Source organism: Ictidomys tridecemlineatus, chromosome 6, assembly GCF_052094955.1.
Source record: "Ictidomys tridecemlineatus isolate mIctTri1 chromosome 6, mIctTri1.hap1, whole genome shotgun sequence".
Lineage (NCBI taxonomy): Eukaryota > Metazoa > Chordata > Mammalia > Rodentia > Sciuridae > Ictidomys > Ictidomys tridecemlineatus.
Window position 1 is genome coordinate 77529360 of NC_135482.1, and position 19239 is coordinate 77548598.

At 35.5% G+C, this 19239-nt stretch overlaps 1 protein-coding gene across 4 annotated transcripts in view; it reads left to right on the top strand.

The window, feature by feature from the left end:
• The window catches only part of Ipo8 (importin 8), a 76836-nt gene that overhangs the window by 7457 nt on the left and 50140 nt on the right, over positions 1–19239 (top strand). For 3 of the 4 annotated variants that reach the window (XR_013422995.1, XM_078014966.1, XM_078014965.1), the window contains exons 3-4: positions 14296–14452; positions 18889–19047. Coding sequence is in view for 3 of the 4 variants with exons in the window: in XM_078014966.1 (XP_077871092.1) it covers positions 14296–14452; positions 18889–19047 (316 nt within the window). In the remaining variant the exon portion in view is untranslated. Of the gene's footprint in view, positions 1–14295; positions 14453–17620; positions 17662–18888; positions 19048–19239 lie in introns of those variants that run through there. The other variant, XM_078014967.1, reaches the window with a different exon arrangement.

Here is a 19239-nt window from a genome sequence, read left to right on the forward strand (position 1 = left end):
TAGTGAGGCCCTAAGTAATTTAGTGAGACCATGTCTCAAAATAGAAAATGAAGGTGTCTGGGGATGTGGCTCATTGGTTGAGTGCCCCTGGGTTCAAATCTCTGGTACCAAAAAACAAACAAACAAATTTCATTTGATGCACCTAATCTATTGAACACCATAGCTTAACAACACAGTATACTCTTGAGTTTCTGTTGTTTACCCTCATGATCTCTTGACTGTGGTAGCTTAACATCATGAGAAAGTATCTTGCAACATATTGCTAGCCCCAGAAAGTATCAAAATTCAAAATTTCAAATATGGGTTCTATTGAATGCATACTTTTTTTGCATCATTCTAAAGTTAAATAAGCATGCATTGAACCACGATAAGTCATCTCTATTCATTATAATTGATCTGAGCAATGAAGAAGAATACAAGGAAGAAAGTAAAATTATCCAATATTCATCATTCAGAAATGACCCTCATTGACATTAGGTGAGCATAAGTCTTACATGTGTTCAGGTACAAGGGTAGAAGAATAGTTTCATAGAAATTGAATTATAATCTACATGTCGATCAAAGTATTTAATTTCACTTGGACAAAGAATAAATAAGGAATAATTAAATTCTGGGACTATGTTTATGAAAATACAGTTATGTGTTGCCTGATGATGGGGACATCTTCTGAGAAATGTGTAGGCAGGCAATTTATTTATCACTGTTCAAATATCATAGCATCTACCTAAACAAACCTGGACAGGATGGCTTCCAACACATCTAGGATTTGTGGTATTTACCTTTGGAAAAATGGTTGATTGTCATAATGACTGAAATATCATTATGTGGAACATAACTCTGTATGATTTCCTACAAGATTGCTTTGTGGTTTAGATAAAAAAGAAAAACCTATGGAAAAACATTCATGTTGGAATTATTTATTTTAATAAGGTTTATAAGAATTCTGTAAATGCTTTTTGCAATTTTGGATCTCATTTGTTTAATCTTTGACTTTATAAAGTGGGGCTGTTCTAGGGCTAGGGATGTGGCTCAAGCGGTAGCGTGCTCGCCTGCCATGCATGCAGCCCGGGTTCGATCCTCGGCACCACATACAAAGATGTTGTATCTGCCGAAAACTAAAAAAAATAAATATTAAAATTCTCTAAAAAAAATAAAAAATTTAAAGTGGGGCTGTTCTGAAACAACATTTTACTAAATGAAACCTATTTTAATAATCCAAGTATTTGTAGGGACATTGTGATGTTCTTATAAAGCTTTTAAAAAATATTTTAAAATATATTGTTTTAGAAGATCTTAAAACAATTTATTACATTAATGTGTTGTTTTATAACATACAAACAAAACACAGAACTTTTACATTAGATTATACTTAATACCACTCTCAAAGATAGCTGCCATCAAATTTGGGGCAGTGCTTTAGTTTTTTCCATTTACATTACACATGCTGTTTTCAAGTTTCCTTTCTTTCATTAAACTATGTACCTTGGAGATTATTCCATGTTTGTGTACACACGCATTCTTCATTCTTACAGTGACTCAGTAGTATTTCATTGTGTAGAACTGTCATGGTTTATTTAAACAATTTGATATTGACAGACATTTCACTCATTGTCCTTTTTTGTTGTTAATAGAAGCAGTGCTTAATGAGCATCTTTGGAAATGTACCTCTGGGTATTTGGGAATTTTTATTTTTTAGAATGAATTATTTGGAATGAAATGCTAGGTTAATAGATGTTAAAGATATTAACAGTTATAATTTGAATCCGATCACAAAATTGCTTTTGCTTTTTCTTTTTTTAAATATTTATTTTTTAGTTGGATACTTATTTTGTTTATTTTTATGTGGTGCTGAGGATCGAACCCAGGGCCTCAAACATGGTAGCTAAGCGCTCTACCATTGAGCCACAACCCCAGCCCTTGCTTACTTTTTCTATCAATGTACCTAAGAGGGTTGGGTGTGTAGCTCAATAGCAGAGCCCTGGCAGGAGGCCCTGGATTTGATCCCCAGCACTGTGGAGGAAAAAATGTGCCTTAGAATGCTAGGTTCCCCATATCCTCACCAACTGTGTGCAACCTTTTTTTTTTTTTGTGGTGCTGAGGATTGAACCCAGGGCCTTGTGCATGCAAGGCAAGCACTCCACCAACTGAGCTATATCCCCAGCCCTGTGTACAACTTTTTTTTTTAAATTTAATTTAATTTTATTTTTTTATTGGTTATTCAAAACATTACAAAGATTGCAGAATCACATCGGTTACACACCCACATTTTTACATAATGCCATAATAGTAACTGTTGTATTCTGCTACCTTTCCTATCCTCTGCTATCCCCCCTCCCCTCCCCTCCAATCTTCTCTCTCTACCCCGTCTACTGTAATTCATTTCTCTCCTTATTTTTTTTCCCATTCCCCTCACAACCTCTTATATGTAATTTTGTATAACAATGAGTGTCTCCTTCCATTTCCATGCAATTTCCCTTTTCTCTCCCTTTCCCTCCCACCTCATGACTCTATTTAATGTTAATCTTTTTCTCCTGCTCTTCCTCCCTGCTCTGTTCTTGGTTGCTCTCATTATATCAAAGAAGACATTCGGCATTGTTTTTTAGGGATTGGCTAGCTTCACTTAGCATAATCTGCTTTAATGCCATCCATTTCCCTGCAAATTCCATGATTTTGTCATTTTTTTAGTACTGCGTAGTACTCCATTGTGTATAAATGCCACATTTTTTTTATCCATTCATCTATTGAGGGGCATCAGGGTTGGTTCCATAGTCTAGCTATTGTGAATTGTGCTGCTATGAACATCGATGTGGCAGTATCCCTGTAGTATGCTCTTTTAAGGTCTTCAGGGAATAGTCCGAGAAGGGCAATAGCTGGGTCAAATGGTGGTTCCATTCCCAGCTTTTCCAGGAATCTCCACACTGTTTTCCATATTGGTCGAACCAATTGGCAGTCCCACCAGCAACGTACAAGAGTACCCTTTTCCCCACATCCTCGGCAGCACTTGTTGTTGTTTGACTTCCTAGTGGCTGCCAATCTTACTGGAGTGAGATGGTATCTTAGGGTGGTTTTGATTTGCATTTCTCTGACTGCTAGAGATGGTGAGCATTTTTTCATGTACTTATTGATTGATTGTATGTCCTCCTCTGAGAAGTGTCTGTTCAAGTCCTTGGCCCATTTGTTGATAGGGTTGTTTGTTATCTTATTGTTTAATTTTTTGAGTTCTTTGTATACTCTGGATATTAGGGCTCTATCTGAAGTGTGAGGAGTAAAAATTTGTTCCCATGATGTAGGCTCCCTATTTACCTCTCTTATTGTTTCTCTTGCTGAGAAAAAACTTTTTAGTTTAAGTAAGTCCCATTTGTTGATTCTAGTTATTAACTCTTGTGCTATGGGTGTCCTATTAAGGAATTTGGAGCCCAACCCCACAGTATGTAGATTGGAGCCAACTTTTTCTTCTATCAGATGCCGTGTCTCTGATTTGATATCAAGCTTCTTGATCCATTTTGAGTTAACTTTTGTGCATGGCGAGAGAAAGGGATTCAGTTTCATTTTGATGCATATGGATTTCCAGTTTTCCCAACACCATTTGTTGAAGATGCTATCCTTCCTCCATTACATGCTTTTAGCCCCTTTATCGAATATAAGATAGTTGTAGTTTTGTGGATTGGTCTCTGTGTCCTCTATTCTATACCATTGGTCCACCCGCCTGTTTTGGTCTACCACGCGGCCTGCGCAATGGTTTCATTAATGAGGTTCTAGGCATAAAGTTAGTTAGAAGAGATCGAAATAAAACACAAGACTCAGTTACCTTATTTCTATTGCGAGGTCCGAGATGGCTCCCCTCTCTAATTCGCTCCTCTAACCGCCCAGCAGGGCAGCAGGGATTACTCAGGGCTAGCAGGAGAGAGAGGGAGTGAACACGCCTGGAGTAGCCTTTTATTGGGGAACAAGAGATTCGGGGGAGAATTCCATCCAATGAAGGCTGAGGGGGAGCTACACTCCAAGGTCAGGGTCAGTGATTGGGTCTCCGGGGTCAGAGGTCAGGCACACCCCCACACGGATGGGCTCTCTCATCAGGAAAGGGTCGGGAAAGCTTCGACACTGCCAAAGCGCCTCAGGCCCTTAACAGGAGTCACCCAATCACGTGTTAGAATGGCTTCCCACATTTTGGTACCAGTACCATGTTGTTTTTGTTACTATTGCTCTGTAGTACAGTTTGAAATCTGGTATCGATACACTTCTTGATTCACACTTCCTGCTTAGAATTGCTTTTGCTATTTTGGGTCTTTTATTTTTCCATATGAATTTCATGATTGCTTTATCTATTTCTACAAGAAATGCCGTTGGGATTTTGATTGGCATTGCATTGAACCTATAGAGAACTTTTGGTAATATCGCCATTTTGATGAGGTTAGTTCTGCCTATCCATGAACAGGGTATATTTTTCCATCTTCTAAGATCTTGTTTTATTTCTCTCTTTAGGGTTCTGTAGTTTTCATTGTATAAATCTTTCACCTCTTTTGTTAGGTTGATTCCCAAGTATTTTATTTTTTTTTGAGGATATTGTGAATGGGGTGGTTTTCCTCATTTCCAGTTCAGAAGATTTGTCACTGTTATATAGGAATGCCTTTGATTTATGCGTGTTGATTTTATATCCTGCCACTTTGCTGAATTCATTTATTAGCTCTAGTAGTTTCTTTGTAGACCCTTTTGGGTCTTCTAGGTATAGAATCATGTCTTCCGCAAATAGTGATAATTTAAGTTCTTCTTTTCCTATTTTTATGCCTTTAATTTCTTTCAAAAGTCTAATTGCTCTGGCAAGTATTTCGAGAACTATATTGAATAGAAGTGGTGAGAGAGGGCATCCTTGTCTTGTTCCAGATTTTAGAGGGAATGCCTTCAGTTTTTTTCCATTTAGAATGATGCTAGCCTGAGGCTTAGCATATATAGCTTTTACAATGTTGAGGTAAGTTCCTGTTATCCCTAGGTTTTCTAATGTTTTGAACATAAAGGGATGCTGTACTTTGTCGAATGCTTTTTCTGCGTCTATCGAGATGATCATATGGTTATTATCTTTAAGTCTATTGATGTGGTGAATAACGTTTATTGATTTCCGTATATTGAACCAGCCTTGCATCCCAGGGATGAATCCTACTTGATCATGGTGCATGATCTTTTTGATATGTTTTTGTATACAATTTGCCAGAATTTTATTGAGGATTTTTGCATCTAAATTAATTAGGGATATTGGTCTGTAGTTTTCTTTCTTTGAGGTGTCTTTATCTGGTTTGGGAATCAGGGTGATATTGGCCTCATAGAAAAAGAGAGAGAACTTCCAAATTCATTCTATCTCCTGAAATAGATTGTGGAGTATTGGTATTAGTTCTTCTTTAAAGTTCTTGTAAAACTCTGCTGTATATCCATCCGGTCCTGGGCTTTTCTTGGTTGGTAGTCTTTTGATGGCTTCTTCTATTTCCTCACTTGAAATTGGTCTGTTTAGGTTGTTTATATATCTTCCTGACTCAATCTGGGCAATTCATATGTCTTAAGGAATTTATTGATGCCTTCACTGTCTTCTATTTTATTAGAGTATAGGGTTTCAAAATAATTTCTAATTATCTTCTGTATTTTTGAATTGTCTGTTGTGATATTGCCTTTTTCATCCCATAAGCTAGTAATTTGGGTTCTCTCTCTTCTTCTCTTTGTTAGCGTGGCTAGTGGTCTATCAATCTTATTTATTTTTTCAAAGAACCAACTTTTAGTTTTGTCAATTTTTTCAATTGTTTCTTTTGTTTCAATTTCATTGATTTCAGCTCTAATTTTAATTATTTCTTGCCTTCTACTGTATTTGCTGCTGATTTGTTCTTCTTTTTCTAAGGCTTCGAGGTGTATTGTGAGGTCATTTATTTGTTGGCTTTTTTTTTCTTTTAAGAAATAAACTCCATGAAATGAATTTTCCTCTTAGTACTGCTTTCATAGTGTCGCAGAGATTTCGATATGTTGTGTCTGAGTTTTCGTTTACCTCTAAGAATTTTTTACTTTCCTCTTTGATGTCTTCTGTAACCCTTTGTTCATTCAGTAGCATATTGTTTAATCTCCATGTGATGTAGGATTTTTCCTTTCTCATTTTATTATTGATTTCCAATTTCATTCCATTATGATCAGATAAAATGCATGGTAGTATCTCAACTCCTTTGTAATTGCTAAGATTTGCCCTGTGACATAATATATAGTCTATTTTTGAGAAGGATCCATGTGCTGCTGAGAAGAAAGTGTATCCACTTGATGTTGGGTGGTATATTCTGTATATATCAATTAAGTCTAAATTATTAATTGTATTATTGAGCTCTATGGTTTCTTTATTCAACTTTTGTTTGGAAGATCTGTCCATTGGTGAGAGAGGTGTGTTAAAATCTCCCATGATTATTGTGTTGTGGTCTATTAGACTCTTGAACTTGAGAAGAGTTTGTTTGAACGTAGCTGCACCATTGTTTGGGGCATATATATTAGTGATTGTCAAGTCTTGTTGGTGTATGGTTCCCTTGAGCAGTATGTAGTGTCCTTGTTTATCCCTTTTGATAAACTTTGGCTTGAAGTCTGTTTTATTTGATACAAGTATGGACACCTCTGCTTGCTTCCGGGGTCCGTATGAGTGATATGATTTTTCCTAACCTTTCACCTTCAGTCTGTGTATGTCTTTTCCTATTAGATGAGTCTCCTGTAGGCAGCATATTATTGGATCTTTTTTTTTAATCCATTCTACTAGCCTATGTCTTTTGATTGGTGCATTTAAGCCATTAACATTTAGGGTTACTATTGAAATATGGTTTGTATTTCCAGCCATATTTGGTTATGTATGATACTTAACATGATTTGTTTTCCTCTATGCTTAGTTTTTCCTTTACTGTACTACCTCCCGCTGTTGGTTTTCATTGTTATTTTTCATTTCCTCTTCCTGTAATGTTTTGCCAAGAATGTTTTGAAGAGCTGGTTTTCTAGCTGCAAATTCTTTTAACTTTTGTTTATCGTGGAAGATTTTTATTTCATCTTCAATCCTGAAGCTTAATTTCGCTGGATACATGATTCTTGGTTGGAACCCTTTTTCTTTCAGTGTTTGAAATATGTTGTTCCAGGATCTTCTAGCTTTCAGAGTCTGTGTTGAAAGATCAGCAGTTATCCTGATTGGTTTACCCCTAAATGTAATCTGCTTCCTCTCTCTTGTGGCTTTTAAGATTCTCTCCTTATTCTGTATGTTGGGCATCTTCATTATTATGTGTCTTGGTGTGGATCTCTTATGATTTTGTACATTTGGTGTCCTGTAGGCTTCTAGTATTTGGATTTCTTTTTCATTCTTTAAGTCTGGGAAGTTTTCTAGTATTATTGAATAGATTGCTCATTCCCTTGGTTTGGACCTCTGTACCCTCTTGTATCCCAATAACTCTTAGGTTTGGTTTCTTGATGTTATCCCATAATTCTTGTATGTTCTGCTCATGATTTCTTTCTTTCTTTTTTTGCTCACGATTTCTTAACATTCTCACTGAGCTGTCTGTGTTCTTTTCAAGTTGAAAAACTTTGTCTTCGTTGTCTGAAGTTCTATCTTCTAAGTGTTCTACTCTGCTGGTAATACTCTCATTTGAGTTTTTAATTTGGTTTAGTGTTTCCTGCATTTCCAGGATTTCTGTTTGTTTGTTTTTTATATCCTCTATCTCCCTATAGAGTTGATCTTTTGCTTCTTGGATTTGTTTACGTAATTCATTGTCAAAGTGATTTTTCATTGTCTGAATTCAATGTATAATGTCTTCCTTGAGACTCCAGATCATCTGAAGCATGTATATCCTGAACTCTTTGTCTGACATTGCATCAGCTGCAGATATTACCTCGTCTAATGTTGAATTGACCTGTATTGTTTGTGGTCCTTTCTTTCCTTGTCTTTTCATACTGCTCATGATTCTTTCTAGCTTTGTGAAACTGTTGTGCTAATGTTTTTTCCCTTATATATTTGTATTGTTCTTGTATAGCTCCAAAATTCCTCTTTTGCGGAGAAAGACAATGTTAACAGATCCCAATATCAACAGTACATTATCTAAGCACAAGTTTTCATTATTAATACATTTATATTTAGATTCTAAGACTATAGATATTGGTTTTAATTATTACTTAAGAATATATTCAGGGGCTGGGGATGTGGCTCAAGCGGTAGGGCGCTCGCCTGGCATGCGTGCGGCCTGGGTTCGATCCTCAGCACCACATACAAACAAAGATGTTGTGTCAGCCGAGAACTAAAAAATAAATATTAAAAATTCTCAAAAAAAAAGAATATATTCATTAGTTTCATAAAATGCGTACCATATCTGGTGGCATATAGAAAACTTAATTTCAGATGAAGGATGTTATACTTAGAGGGAAAGGAGTGAGGGTATGAGGTTAAACTTACTTAGCACCTTTGGAGAACTCTAACCACTAGACTGATAATTTATGGAAGAATGTATAGACTCAACCTCCTATCTGTATTTAGATAGTTACCCTTTGTATAGATAGCAAAAGTTAGGTGGTTGAAAGTGGGATAGAGAGAATACGAATTAAAAAAAAGAAAAAAAATAACAAGGAAGAAAAGAGAAATAAGAGAAAGAAAAGGGAAGTAAGAGAAATAAAGAAAAAAATGGGGGGGAGGTGGGGTATATGCAATTCCTCTATAGAGAAAGAAAGAGGAAAAAAAAGTCTCCCAGAACACTGTTTTCCTTGCTTCCAGTAGGTGGCGTTGTCTATTCCTAGCTTGAGCCTCTGTATTCAGGGTGGTGGATATAGCCAGTGTGAAAGGAAATGATCTTCCACCTGTATCTTCCCTACTCTAGTCTCTGAGGTAGAAACCAGGTGCCTGTACAGTTGTTGTTTTGCGTTGATAGCTGCAACCCCCAAAAGCTTGTGGGAAATATTTTGAGTTATTGCAGCTGAGGGTGGGGGAGTTGGAAACCGGGAACCTGGATCAGCCGCAGAACCTTGCTGGTAGCCACACCTCCTTTGATGGGTTTTAAGGGTTGATGGGCTTCCTCCTGACTAGCACTCAGGGCGGGGCCGGACTTCCTCCTTCGGTCTGGCTGGGCGCCTGTGCATAACTTTTTTTAAAAAATTATTTTTTTTGGTGCTTGGAATCCAACCCAAGGCCTCCTATATATTAGGGAAGTGCTCTACCATTGAGCCATATCTCTAGCTCTACAACTTTGAATCTTAATAACTTAGGTAATGAAGTTTTCATATAAAATATAATCTGTGTGTAAAGGTGCTTGTTTTCTTTATAATGTATGTGAATTTTAAATCTTTTATCTGCAGGACAGTTTGGCTTGGTGACTGATTATTTCCTAATGTATTTGAACAAACTTTCAATCTTAAAGCATCCATTTTTGCCATCGAGTTTGAAATATATTGTATAACATTTTACAGCTATCCTAAAGAATAGTTTATAAATGTTCTTTTCTATTTAGTCTATTATTAAAATACAAGGATGCTTTATCACTTTAAGGTGACATCTAGTTAGCCTGTCATTTCATCATCATATTAAAAATAGAATGATGTGGTCTTTGTTTTAAAGAAAGATCAGCCTACATAAACTGTAAAAATAAACAAATCAAAAGCAAACAACGAACCAACCAAAAAAAGAAAAATTAAGTGGAAAGATATAGCTCTACATAGCCCTGTTTTTGTAGGAAAACAAATTTATTTCCTTATGAATTGGATTAAGATGTTAGTGTTTTGTTTCTTGGTGCTGGAAAATTTTTTAAAAAAATCTTTATTTTTAAGTTTTAGGTGGATACAACATCTTTATTTTACATTTATGAGGTGCTATGGATCGAACCCAGTGCCTTGTGCATGCTAGGCGAGCACTTTAGCACTGAGCCACAACCCCAGGTCCCTGGGAAATTTTTTTTTTAAAATTTTCATCTTTTTTGGTAGACAATTCTAAAATATTCTTTCTATTATTAAGTAAACTTAGTAGTAAATGTTTGCTTTTGGCTTACTGTGAATTTTCAAGAAATAGGAAAAAAATTAATATTTTAATATTGTCATGTCAAAATAAATTTGGAGGTTTGCTCTATTGCTTTCCTTTCAAAGTACTGATAAGCATAATAATATTATAACCAGGTAATATGTAGAGAAGGAAGCCTTTTTTTTTTTTTTTTTTTTTTTTGCTACTGGAGCATTCGACCCCTGAGCCACTTCCCTATCCCTTTTTTTGTATTTGGAGACAGGTTCTCACTGAGTTGCTGAGACTGGCTTTCATCTCTCAATCCTCCTGCCTCAGCCTCTCAAGCTGCTGGGATTACAGGAGTGCACCACCTTGCCTGGGAAGAAGCCTGTTTTAAATATAGGATATTGAAGTTGTAGTTTGGAATCTTTCAAGTCACTTTTGTTTTTAAGTGTTCAACTCCTTGTCTCTGAAGAGAAAGAGACCCTTTAGTAAATGTAAACTTGGCTTCAGAATGTACTTTTCTTTAATGCATTTTGCAGTTGCTGTGAGAAGAGTAGTTTGTATTTAAAAGTGGAGGTTGAGAGGAATATTATATTGGACCTGAAGAAGTCATCTGCAGTGAATGATGAAGGACCAATCAATTGAAAAAAACAGAAAAAAGCTTAACAGGACCCCCCCCCCCCGCCTGGTTTTCATTCTTCTAGGTTGTTTTCCTTTTTGTATGTCAAAGGGATGGGGTGATGATATTACAATTTACAGTTTTTTATGTGTAATTTGTTTGTTAAGACTAACTTCAGCATTATAAAATGAAGAAGCTAGTGATAAACAGAAGGATAATGTTTATCATTTCAGAAGCATTTCAAAAAGCTCTTTTCTTAAAACTATTTTATTTGTAGGATGCTTCTCTGCTCTTACTAAAAATCTGTTTAATTTTATTTATAGCTTATACATTTGTTATCAGATCTCCTAGCCTTTAACAGATTGAAGTAATAGCAATGGAGAGAAGGGCTACCAAATTATGATGAAGAATGCAAAGGCTTCGAAAGATCACCTACAAAGCATGGCATTCTGCCTCACCGAGTTTATAACAGCACTATCTTGATCCTTTGAGGTTGTGGAGCCCAATTTATTTCTGTAGTTGTGTTTCTGAGTAGAGAGTGAAGTTTAAGTGATGATACATTGTGCTTGTGAAGGAGAGAGGCAGGCAACTGAAAGCCACAGTTAGATATTATTTCACCCCAGTTAGAATGGTTATCATCAAAAAACACAAAATGGGCTGGGGACATAGTTCAGTGGTAGAGCCCTTCCTTAGCCTGTGTGAGGCCTTGTGGGATTGATCCACAGTATTGCAAATAAAGAATAACTAAAAAAGCAAATGCTTCCTTTTCTCTAAAAGGGAGTTCTTATACACTTTTGGTGGGAATGTAAATTTAGTATAATCACTATGGAAAACAGTATGGAAATTCCTCAGAAAACTAAAAATAGAACTCCATATGATCCAGCACTGTGCTTCTGGGTATATGTCCAAAGGTGATAAAATTCTTATTCCAAAAACATTTGTATTCTCCTGATTATTTCAGTACTTTTCATAACAGCTAAAATATGAAATCAACTTAGATCCCCTTCAGTGGTTGAGTGGATAAAGATCCCCCCCAAATGAAATATTATTCTTCCCTAAAAAGAATGAAATTCTGTCATTTGTAGCAACATGAACAAAACTGGGGGTCATTATGCTAAGTGAAATTAGACAAACACAGAAGGTCACATAGCATATGTTCTCACTCATTTGTGGTAGCTAATAAGTCAGTTTTGTAGAAGAAGAGAATGGAATAGTGGTCATTAGACTTTTGAAAAGTTAGGGTGAAGAGGGATTAGAAAGAATTTCATTAAGGGGCACCAAAACAGAGTAGAGGAATTACTTCTGGTTCTTCTTTAGCACAATAAGGTAATGATAGATCAAAACAATCTATGACATATTTCAAAATGATTAGAATAGTACAAAATTCCCAGCACGTAAAAGTGAATGTTTGAAGAGATGGAAATACTTATTAAAACATTATGATTAAGGGGCTGGGATTGTGGCTCAGTGGTAGAGCGCTCGCCTAGCATGGGTGGGACCTGGGTTTGATCCTCAGCACCACATAAAAATAAAGGCATTGTGTTATGTCCATTAAAAAATTATGATTAAAACATTACTTCAGTGTTTATAGCAGCAAAATTAAAAATAGTAAACTATGGAATCAACACAGGTGCCTATAAATAAATGGGTTAATATAGGTATATAGATAGATAATAGACATAGATTGATAGATTAGATAGATATATATAGATAGATAATAAACATATATATATCTATATATATATATATAGATATGTAGATAGATAATAGATATAGATTGATAAATTAGATTAGAGTTCTTCTTAGCAACAATACAGAATGAAATTATGGCATTTGCTGGTAAACTTGTGGAAATGGAGAATATCATGCTAAGTGAAATAAGCCAAACTGAGAATCACAAAGATCAAATGTTTTCTTTCATATGCAGAAACTAGAGTAAAATAAAGGAAGAGGGCGAGAGTGATAGAATAACGTAAAGACAATGCAAAGATTAGTAATGTAGAAGAAGATCTACAGAGTGAGAGGATGAATAAGCGGAGGCAATGAAAAATGATTTTAAGAAAATCATTTCATGTACCTATCTAAATATTACTACAGGTAATTTCATATTTATAAGTAAAAAGGACCAGTGAAATATGAATAGATGAGTGATAGGAAGTTCAGTGGAGTAGAGGAGGTAGATCATGAAATGAAATCAATTATTGGGGACTAGGGATTTAGCTCAAAAACCAAAGAAACCACGATTGGATTATTAAAGATTGTATACATGTATATAATATGTGAGTTGAATTACCACAATCATTCAAATATTATGTTCCAACAAAAACTAATTTTAAACTTAAGATACATAAATAATAAGTGGATTTGGTGAGAAAATGAAGTATAACACTATGAATTAGATTAAGATGATATTAGTGTTTTATTTCTGAGCTCTGACCAATTAACTATTAAATACTTAAATGATTAAAGGGAGGTTTTAAGATTGTTAATATGAATATCTTTAGTATTTTTCCTTCATTCAGCGTTCAATTGGAACAGTTAGAAAACTTAACATTTCTCTTAAAATCCCTTAATAGTATTTCATCTTCTTTGAAAAGCTTACTGTTAAAAGTTGAGGGTTGTTAAAAAGAATAGGAACAAGTGGTACTTATACACAATGGACTATTACTTAGTCATAAAGAAGAATGAAATTATGGCATTTGCTGGTAAATGGTTGGAACTGGAGACTCTCAAGCTAAGTGAAATAAATCAATCCCAAAAAACAAAGGTCAGATGTTCTCTTTGATATGTGGATGCTGACTCACAATGGGGTTGAAGGGAGTGGAGGTTCACTGGATTGGAATGGTGACAAAGGAAGGGGATGGGAATGGGAAAGAATATATGTATTCATATACGAATACATGACCAGTGTAGTCTACATCATGTAAACCACAACAATAGGAAGTTATACTCCAGTATCTATGATAAGTCAAATGCATTCTACGGTGTCATGGATAACTAAAAAGAACAAATAAAGACATCTCTTATAAAAACAAAGAGTGGGAACAAAATAATTGATAGAAATTAATAGGAAATTTTTCTTCTGTTTATTTCTTTTCTGAGATTTTCCAAAAATATTTGAAGGATAGAAATGATGCCCAATTTCCCTATTAATTATAAGTAATAAATATCTCAAAAGGGTTAAATAAAAATTACCAGTGCTTTAAAAAGCATAAATATTCTAAGATGGTAGTACCAGATAGTAGCCAGTGAGAGAAAATAAATGGAAATACCAGTCTGTGTAAAGGAAAGCAGAGTTTTACCTGTTGTCAGTTCAGTATTAGGCATTATGAAAAGTGTGATTTTTGTGATCTTAGTGTGTGTTTTGTATGGCCTCATTTAGACCACTTTGTGTTTTGTCTAAGGAGATACACACACACACACACACACACACACACACACACACACACACACGATTCCTAGATCATTTTTTTCTGGCTTTTAAGCTCTGGAGTTTGATTTGGCAAAATATTTTCTGCTTTGACTACCTAAAGTGAAACCTTTAAATTCTTATCCATTTCCCCTTCCTAACTTGGCTTTATTCCTGCAAGATTTGCCTTTTCTGCTGGGTGTCACGTTCGGCACTGAAAGGCTTATCCTTTCATGCCCTATTCAGCTGAATTAAAGCATTTCTTTTGATACTAACACATTAACATTATTTTCCCAAACACAGCTGCCATCTACCTAAAGAACATGGTGACCCAGTATTGGCCAGATCGAGAACCTCCACCAGGAGAAGCAATATTTCCCTTCAATATTCATGAAAATGACCGCCAGCAAATACGTGATAACATTGTGGAAGGGATAATTCGATCACCAGATTTAGTGAGGTATGTTGTGTTTTATCTGTGTAATTACTAGGAAACATGAAATATTTGGATCTGGGATGAGAGCGATGAGTTTGTTTTTTTTCTTAAAAAAGGTAAATAAGAAAGATGGACACTCAAGGAGTATTATCTAACTTATGTCTTTGCATTTATAATTCTTTGCCTCAAAATATTTTGGAAAAGATTTAGTTGTCATAAGTTGCCTCAAAAAAAAAGTAAGGTAAAAATCAAACTTAACTAAAATGATTGTGTAAATTCTTGTGAAGTAAATAACCTATGTTGTTAATAATAATCTCTTCTTTTATATTTGCTTTCATTTTTTTTTTTTTTGATATGAGGGATTGATTCTGGGAATTTTCTTTTTTTCCTTTTCTTTTTGGTACTTGGGATTGAAGCCAGGAGTGCTGAACTACATTCCCAGCTTTTTAAAATATTTTATTTAGAGACAAGGTCTCACTAAGTTGCTTAGTGCCTTGCTAAGTTGTTGAGGCTGTCTTTGAATTTGTGATCTTCCTGCCTCAGCCTACCAAGCCGCTGGGGTTACACTGTGCCCAGCCAATTCTGGAAATTTTAATCTACTGTTATTTTAATTCTTTACCTATGTTTTTATTCATGTTTTAAATGAACTAAATGTCTTTTCTTGCAGCAAAGAAAGAATAGTCAATATAAACTACAAAAGTTAATGCCAGTTTTTTAGATTCATAGATTAGATTAGAGGCTGTAGAGAGCACTGCCCAATAGAACTTTCTGCAGTGATAGAAGTGTTCTTTGTCCAAACTGTCCAGTATTTAGCCATGTGACTTGCCTTTTGAGCACTTGAAAATGTGGCTAGTGTAACTGACGAACTGCATTTTAAATTTCATTTAATTTTGATGCATTTACAGTGTGTATATGTAGTTAGTGACTGTTCTGTTAAGCAACAAAGCCAATGAGTCATACAGATTTTGCAGTCTTAGGTTGAGATTTTTTTCTTTTTTCTTACAGTACTAGAGATTGAACCCAGAGCCTTATGCATGCTAACTCTATCACTGAGTTACACTCCCAGCCCCAAGATTTGCAGTCTAAACCCATTAAGTCCCAAGTTTCCAATTCTGCAAATATAGTAAATATTCAAATATTATTTACCATAGTGTTGTATTTGTTGCTCAACTTATTAGTTTTTATAGTTTCATATTTGGAATAATGGAAAAAAATGGATTAAAGTAGTAGAAACAGATTTACTCCAACATATGAGCTAAAAATGGTGGGCAAGGGGCTGAGATTGTAGCTCAGTGGTAAAGTGCTTGCGTCGCATGTGTGAGGCACTGGGTTCAATTCTCAGTGCCACATAGAAATACATAAAGATACTATGTGTTCATCTACATGTAAATAAATATTAAAAAAAAATGTTGGGCAAGCCAGATGTAGTGGTGCATGCCTGTAATCCAAGCTGTTGGGGAGCCTGAGGCAAGAGGATTGTAAGTTTGAGGCCAACCTTGGCCACTTAGAGATTCTATCTCAAAGTGAAAAATAAGGGGTGCAGGTGTAGCTCAGTGGTAAAAGGTCTCTGGGTTCAGTCTCCAGTACAAAAGAGAAAAGAAAAGAAGCAAACAGATTAAACGGTGGTAAGGGAATGAAATTGTTTAATTATAACTTTAGCCCTGAGCGTCTAACAGAAATTATGATATAGCCAATGGGAAAGGAGGTAAATAAGAGAGTAACAGTAACAGGAAGAACAAACATTGAACCATTTGTGCAGTTATTTTGTTAAGGGGAGAAAATAGATGTGCTAATTGATGAAAATCATCATGATTCTCACTAGTTGCCAGTCATGGTCCTGATAACCCTGCAGTATCATCATGTATCCATTTTTTTGTCAAAATGCTTACATTTTCTGATTTACCTGAATCTTCTAATGATTTTACATAGTAACATGAAGGATGGCCTTTCATAGTCATTCTTTGGCTTGGAATGAGAAAGAACTGAGAGGTCAACCAAAGATGATTTTTTTTTCTTGTTTTGTGGTGTTGCTGGTTGAATCTAGGGCCCTTGCGTGCTAGGCAAGCTCTCTTGCTGAACTACAACCCCAGCTCTGAAGATGAAATTTTTTGGAGGTGAGGGTGTACCAGGGATTGAACTCAGGGGCACTCAACCACTGAGCCCCATCCTCAGCCCTATTTTTGTATTTTATGAGACAGGGTCCCATTGAGTTGCTTAGTGCCTCGGCTGGCTTTGAACTCAACGATGCTCCTGCCTCAGCCTCCCCAGCTGCTGGGATTATAGGCATGCGCCATTGTGCCTGGCTCCTTGAAGATGAAATTTTTAAGAAATTAAAAGTGTCAGTTTTATTACATACAAATATGACCTATTTGTAAGGACTGTTGCTGGTGACATGAGAAGGCCTCCTGTTATGAAAGTTCTTTGTGGCTTTGCTCCTTCTGTCTTTAAGGCTTAATTGTAATCACCCTGAAGACATATTTTCTTCCAGTTCTCCAGTTTTATTTAAAAGTATTGCAAAGAAAATTTCAAATAGATTTGGTAGCAAAAGAAAAAGCCTTTTTTTTTGTTTTTTAAATTTACTGGTTTTTGGGAATCCAAGTTAGCAGATATTGAACTGAACATTTTTTCTTTTGTATCATAGAATCCTAATTTGCCAGACCAATTTTTTAACCATTTGCAAATTGTATGTAAGAACAAATTTAGTGATAATGTTGATAGTTTCTAGAAGCCACATTTTTTCCCTTATTTTTAAATCTCTATTATGATTGAGAGCCTATTGAGGAAGTGATCACTGAACTAAATGTTGAGACAACATCTTTTATCACTTAACTTTGTGGTTTCATCAAAGGGATAGTCTCTTTTTCTGTTTTGTATCTTTTCTGTTGCTTTCTAAATTTATTTATTTGGAGACGGCTCTTAGCTTTCCTCTTCAGAAATTGCCTGGCTAATGCATGTTTTTTTCTTATACTCAGAGTACAAAAATTAGTATCTCAGCTGCTTTGACGAGTGCAGCACTCACTGCTGGTTGTTAACTGATGAGGGATGAGTGTTCAATGTTTTGGTTCATTGAGATGCTTCCCATAGTTTTGTAAACCTCCATTTAACTTACTTTTACCATCTGCAAACTAAGTCTGTCTAGTTGAAATGATGAACTATTTTCTCTCCTCATTCCTTTTAGGATTTGGTAACCAAAATATAAAATACAGCATGCTGAGAAATCTTACAAAGCTGAGGTAGATTCTTACTTTTACCATCTGCAAACTAAGTCTGTCTAGTTGAAATGATGAACTATTTTCTCTCCTCATTCCTTTTAGGATTTGGTAACCAAAATATAAGATTTCTCAGCTGTAGCATGCTGAGAAATCTTACAAAGCTGAGGTAGATTCATTGTTTTGAGATTTTTATGAGTTCTTTTTTGTTTTTTTTTTGGTACTGGGATTTAACCCAGGGATACTTTACTATTGAGCTACATACCCAGCCCTTTTTTATTTTTTATTTTGAGGCAGAGTCTCACTAAATTGCTGAGGCTGATCTCGAACTTGTAATTCCCCTATCTTAGCCTCCTGAGTTGCTGGGATTACAGGCATGTACTATTGTGCTTGGCCTTACAAATTTATTTTTAAGTTCATATTTTAAAAAGCTGTCTTTAAAATAAGACACTTTGAAAAGCTTTATTCATTTTCGTTCTGTTTATTTTTTAGTAAATTGAGCTACTGAGGAATTTAAAAAAAAAAAACCTATTTTATTGATTCTCTGCCAGCACATAGAGTATCTTTTTTTTTTTTTTAAAGAGAGAGTGAGAGAGGAGAGAGAGAGAGAGAATTTTTAATATTTATTTTCTAGTTCTCGGCGGATACAACATCTTTGTTGGTATGTGGTGCTGAGGATCGAACCCGGGGCCGCACGCATGCCAGGCAAGCGCGCTACCGCTTGAGCCACATCCCCAGCCCCGAGTATCTTTTATTTATTATTATTTTTTTTGTTTTAGGTGGACACAGTATCTTTATTTTACATTTATGTGGTGCTGAGGATCGAACCCAGTGCCTTGTGCATGCTAGATGAGCACTCTACCACTGAGCCACAACCCCAGCCCCAGGAATTTTTTTTTTTTTTTTTAAAGGACTACTGTTTTCCTTCCTACTCCACATATAATGTAGCCTCATGCCACATTACAGCATTTTGGTCAACCGTATATATGATAGGTCCCATAAAATTACATTATCTAGTGATATAGCCATCTTAAGTTTATAAAAAGTTCACTCTGTGTTATTCCCAAAGCTGTGAATTTGCTAATTTATGCATTTTTTATAACGTTATCCATGGTGGTAAGTTATGTGTGACTGTGACTACATAATGGGCAAATAGGAGCTGGAGAACTTTTATGTAAAATATTAGAGGTCCTTGATACATTATACTTCTAACTACTTGTATTTTTTACCTTTTTCCCTCTCACCTTACAGAATCCAGTTAACAATGTGTCTCCGTGTCATCATTAAGCATGATTTTCCTGGTCACTGGCCAGCGGTAGTGGACAAGATAAACTTTTACTTACAGTCGCAGAACAGTGGAAGCTGGCTTGGCAGTTTGTTATGTCTTTACCAACTAGTGAAGACTTATGAGTAAGTTGATTTCTCTTCGCTAAAGAGAATAGTCTTGTGTCACTTTGGGATTAATTTGCGTAGAGAGTCTGCTGTGGGTGTTCTGTAAAACCAGGTTAATTTGGAAAATGTTGGGTTAAATATAGTTAAGCATGTTAATTTACTGCAGTTATTCAAAGCCACTTTAGTCTTTTAATGTATATTGCTAATTTC